The sequence below is a fragment of the Bubalus bubalis genome, chromosome 6, assembly GCF_019923935.1.
Source record: "Bubalus bubalis isolate 160015118507 breed Murrah chromosome 6, NDDB_SH_1, whole genome shotgun sequence".
Lineage (NCBI taxonomy): Eukaryota > Metazoa > Chordata > Mammalia > Artiodactyla > Bovidae > Bubalus > Bubalus bubalis.
In genome coordinates, this window is record NC_059162.1 from 10,638,188 (window position 1) to 10,642,860 (window position 4,673).

The 4,673-nt window shown below is 55.7% G+C and overlaps 1 protein-coding gene across 1 annotated transcript; it reads right to left on the bottom strand.

Moving 5' to 3' along the window:
* Positions 1-383: 383 nt before the first annotated feature.
* Positions 384-3,183, bottom strand: ACKR1 (atypical chemokine receptor 1 (Duffy blood group)). The gene is made up of 2 exons (XM_006061008.4): positions 1,833-3,183; positions 384-1,406 (listed from the first exon to the last, which is right to left on the bottom strand). Exons 1-2 carry the CDS (start codon positions 1,851-1,853, stop codon positions 435-437), a joined length of 993 nt encoding a protein of 330 aa, XP_006061070.3. The 5' UTR covers positions 1,854-3,183; the 3' UTR covers positions 384-434.
* Positions 3,184-4,673: the final 1,490 nt, after the last annotated feature.

Below are 4,673 nucleotides of genomic sequence, written 5' to 3' on the forward strand. Positions count from 1 at the left end.
AAGGCAGAGAGGAATGCTGGACAGGCCAGGCAGAGAGGAGTCATGCTCTCAGTTCATCTTCACTCTTCTCTGTTTTTCTCACTGCAGCAGCATCTCTTCTTTCTTTACTAGCTAAGCCATGTCTTCTAGCTTTTTTTTTTTTAAGGTTTAGCTGCTGTCCTCAAATTCTGGTCCCCTTGCTCTTGCCCTTTGAGATGGCAGTAACCCCACACCTCAAGAGAACATCTGTGTGCCCCGAGGATGTTTGTACATCATTCACTTTCTCTCTAGGCCAGCCAGAGAAGCAGACGCTGACAGCAAAGTCTGGTGTGAAATGTCTCTCTCTCTCCATTCTCCTCCTTCTCCTTTACGTCCCCAGACAAAATAAGAAACCACCAGCTTCATAAAATAAAAACAGCGTAGACTTTAATTCAGGTTGACAGGTGGGCAGAGAGCTAGGATTTGCCTCCAAGGGTGTCCAGATGAGAAGTCTGTGTTGTAGGCAGAGGCAGGGAGGGTGGGGAGGTGCGAGTGGCCTGGTAGCACACCCAGGCAAGGAGCAGGGGTGTAGCCACGCAGTGCAATATTGCCAGGGCTTCTGCCACATCCAGCAGCATGTCCAGGGCCTGCTGGGCCGGACATGTTGACACCACTATGGCCTTGGACCTCACTAGGGAGTCCAATCCCAGAACCATGCCCTGAGGCCACCAAAAAATGAACCAGACCCACAGGACATCAAACCATGGGCACGGTGCCCTGCCCAGCGCCATCTTCAGCCCCTTGGTTCCCAACAAACCCAGTGGCAATAAGACAAAAATGGCAAAGCAGGCTGCAGCGTGTATGTACCGCAACGTTTCCCACTCCCCGCTGAAGGTCACGGTGCAGCGTCCTTGGGAAGTGTCACTGCCCAGCACGACTGGCAGTGACAGGAGGGCAGCCACTCCCCAAAGTCCCACAGTGACCCCCAGTCTGAGGCCTGGGACTTGGCCTGCACCCAGCTGGGGGCCCAGGCAGGCATGGTACCCTATCAGCAGAGCTTGAGCAAAGGCTGAGCCATAGGCGACCAAGTGAGCCAGGTGGCACAGGAAGGTGATGAAAGCCCCACTGAGCTCCCGTGCCAGGATGGGCACCACGATGCTGAAGAGGGCACTGCCCACGGCCAGTTGCACCAGGGTAGACCTGTCCTGGTAGAGCTGCCAGCGGAACAAAGGTCTGAGAAGAGCATAGAGGATGGTCCCACTAGCCAGGATGCCCAGGACGCTGACAAGGATGAAGAAGGGCAGTGAGGAGTAGTTGAGCAGTGGGCAGGAGTGGCAGGGCGCAGCTGCTTCCACGTCGGTCTCATTATAGTCTGGATAGTAGTCCTCCGGAAAGTCACTCAAAAATTCTTCTTTAAAGGCCAACATGGTGGAATTGTCATCAGCCACCTGGAGGACATCCCCAAAGGGACAATCAGAGCATCCAGCTATCCCTCTGAAGGGGATCCTGGGAGCTGAGGGCAGGAGGTAGGGAGAGAAGGGCAGGGGGAAAGTGGGGGCTGCAAGAGCTGGGTGCAGGGGAGAGGGTGGGAGTGGACAAGACTGAGCAACTCAGGAGGAGCCAAGAGTCATAGGAAAGCAAGGGACGGGGAGTGGACAGGCCTGGGAGAGAGGAGCAGGTCTGGATGAAACTGACAGAGATGAATGAGGAGGCAAAGAATGGGGGACCCTGGACACGGGGAGAAGAAGAGGACAAGGAAAATGAGGGAAGGGACAAGAGATGAGAGAAGGAGTGAGGTATAAGACCCGAGGGGCAGACAGAAGGGGTGGTAGGAGGCAGAGAGGGAGGGGCTGTGGGCTCAGCCCCACACTCACCGGGTTAAGACAGTTCCCCATGACGCTGCTGGGAGCAGGGCGGGCAGAGAGATGGGCTGGGGTAGTTCTGTCAGTGGCTGTGGTTCCAAGATAAGCGCCAGGGACTAATGAAGGCCATCAGCCCTGGGCAGGGCCATGGGGCGGGCAGTGCATTCAGGAAGTGCTTACCCCACGCCCACCGCCTGTCTGAGCCCCAGGACCACTTATGGCACTGACCCCAGGGGCTTCCTGTTTTGAGATTGGAGTCTGCTGGTGAGGACCCACACTCCGGAAAGGAAAAAGGTGGGGACCGTGTTTTTCTGAAGGTGGAAAGGGAGGATGAGAAGCCAGGGGGCTTTCCAGCACAAAGGGATTCTTCAAGCACAAGGAAGGAAGGAAGAGGGGGCCAGAGGTAAAGTGTGAGATGGTGATAAAAGATGTGCTGGGAAATTGGAGGGAAAGGGCAGCTGATGGCTCTCACCATTTCTCCATCCCCTTGAACTTGATCCAAGGAAAGATAGTTCAAAAGCGACGTGCTTGTGGGAGAGGGTGTTAGTGGTGCTTGTTGGCTGGATCCATGTGATGCCGGCAACCTGAGCGGTATGTGTTCGGGCGGGGGCTCCTTGTGTATCATTCATGGTGTAGGAATGTACTTATCTTTATGCATGGCTGTATGTTGTGTGTCATATCTGAGTGCTAGGTTTTGGGCTGAGTGCTAGGTGTCTGGGCGTGTGTGCTACTCTCTGGGTCTGGGTGTTTTGGTGTGACAGGAGGGAAGGCTAGGGGGCAGCTGTAGAGGTTGTATAATGAAGCTGCTTCAGGGAGCAATTGGGCATTTGCCCAGCCACCTATGGGCACAGTAAATGCGTCTTCCGTACCAAGCGGAACACATGATGTGACAAGTTAAAGCAGGCTCTGGGGGACAATGCGATAGCATACTTTAAAATGGGACTGTTGCCTATGGGGCAATCTCTATTCACATTTCTGTTGGGGGATATAAAAGTCCTGGAAATGCGACATTGTCCTGGCATCTTAGCAAGATGTAAAGTTTCTTGTGGTGGGGAGAGCGGTTTCTCACCAGCATCCTGCAGGAGGATGCCCCTAAATGGACATTTCTGCCCTCTGGTGAGCCGTCCCCTCACCACCCCGATTCTCACATGACTTCTGCTCTTTTGTCCCCCACCCACCCCTACCTTGCATTTTATTTCCTCACTGGGGGACGCTTAGTCTGGACACGGGGAAGGGTGACTCATAGAGCATCCGAGTTGGAACAATACAGAGGGTTAGTTAGGTGATACTACATTTGTCCAAGGCGCTGGGTGTCATAGCGCTAATTCTGCCAAGTCCTCCTCCCCACTCACTCAGGGGCGGCTGGAGGTGGAAGCAGAGGCGCAGAGGAATGGTCACCTTGCCAGGATGGTCTCCTTTCTCCCGGGACACTAGCTTCAGCTTCAGGTTCAACATGAAGAGGATTGAAAAGGGAGTTTGGGGGTCTGTTGAAGCGATCCTGGGATGGTGCCGGAGGTCTCCTTTTTTTCCAGCACGGCCTGGCAGAGGACAGTGGGGAGCAGTCAGGTACCCCACCCAACACTGGAATGTAAGGACCTGGTCAAAGGGCACGAAGGAACGCTCTTCTCTCCCACAGAAGAGTTCTGTCATTTCCATACAAGACGCCCTAGAGAGAGCGGCCTGGCAAGGCACACACCACCCCTGGAGGCAGCAGGTGCAGAACAGCCCTTACACACACGCATCCCAACAGGAGCAAGAGTGGCAAGAAGGAGGCAGCCCAAGGACACGGATAATCCAGATATATTGAGGGTGGCCCCTCTGAGATCAGCACAGGAGAGTTAGAAAGATTATAAAGATACACGGTGCCTCCCTGCTCCCTGGCCCGCCCCCCACCCCCAGACAGACACACACAGCACAACGCCCGTTTCCCCCCGCCCCCCGGTACAAATATGGCTTCTGTGTAATATGGACAGAGTGGTTCAGCTCAAAGAGGAAGAGTCATTTTCCCAAAAGCGGGTGCTGGGAGGCAGGGAGCCCACAGGCCTGGGGCCCTAGGCTGCCTTGCTGCTGTAAGAGGAGGGGGCCCAGGGCCCTAACCAGCGGCTGGAAGATTCACGACAGTATTACCTGAACTGAAGGGGGTGGGCAGACCTGCTGGCTGCAGCTGCCCCCACTTTGCACGCCCCTGGGTTGCCAGGACAGCAGGACATGCTGGAGGAGGGTGAGAGGGGTGCCAAGGGGCACCCTGGGTCTGAGGCGGGGCGGCCGGTGGGCGAGGAGGGCGCGTGGCCTCGTTTCCATGGCAACCGGCTTGGCCACAAGGAAGACAGAAAATCAAAAGCAGGGATGGAATGGAGATGGGAAGGAGACAGGCGGTTTTGCTCCTAGCCCTCAACACACCAGGTACAGACTATGGGGACAAGAAGTGACAGCGGTCATTCCAGGGTCAGCGCCAGCGGGAGGCCTGAGGGATGCATAGCAAAGGCTTTGGCACTGACTCCGTGGCTCCGAGAAGGGGAAACGGAGGCAGAGGTTGAACGCCCTGTGTTTCAGGGAGAGATGAGATGACGACTGAGCAAAAACACACCCTGGGACTGTTTTCTCCATAACAGATGGGTGCTGGGATTGGCATGGAAATACCAGGAAGGAGCGACATCCCAGGTGAGGTACACAGCCTGCCTAGGGACCGTCAGCTCCCACAGCCCTCCTCCGCATGCCCCGCAGCCCCCCACCTGCCGAGGAGCACCTCTGCCTCTCACTCACATACACATGTGCACAGACACACGGACACACACAGACACACACATTACTACTCCCTTCGTTTGGGCAGGAAACAGCTCAGTGCAGTGAAGC

Bases quoted from the DNA above. Each gene is read 5' to 3' on its own strand.
- ACKR1 (XM_006061008.4), bottom strand. From the start codon at position 1,853: ATGGGGAACTGTCTTAACCCG. The intron at 1,407-1,832 runs GTGAGTGTGGGG...GATGTCCTCCAG, and splicing joins TGGGGAACTGTCTTAACCCG to GTGGCTGATGACAATTCCAC.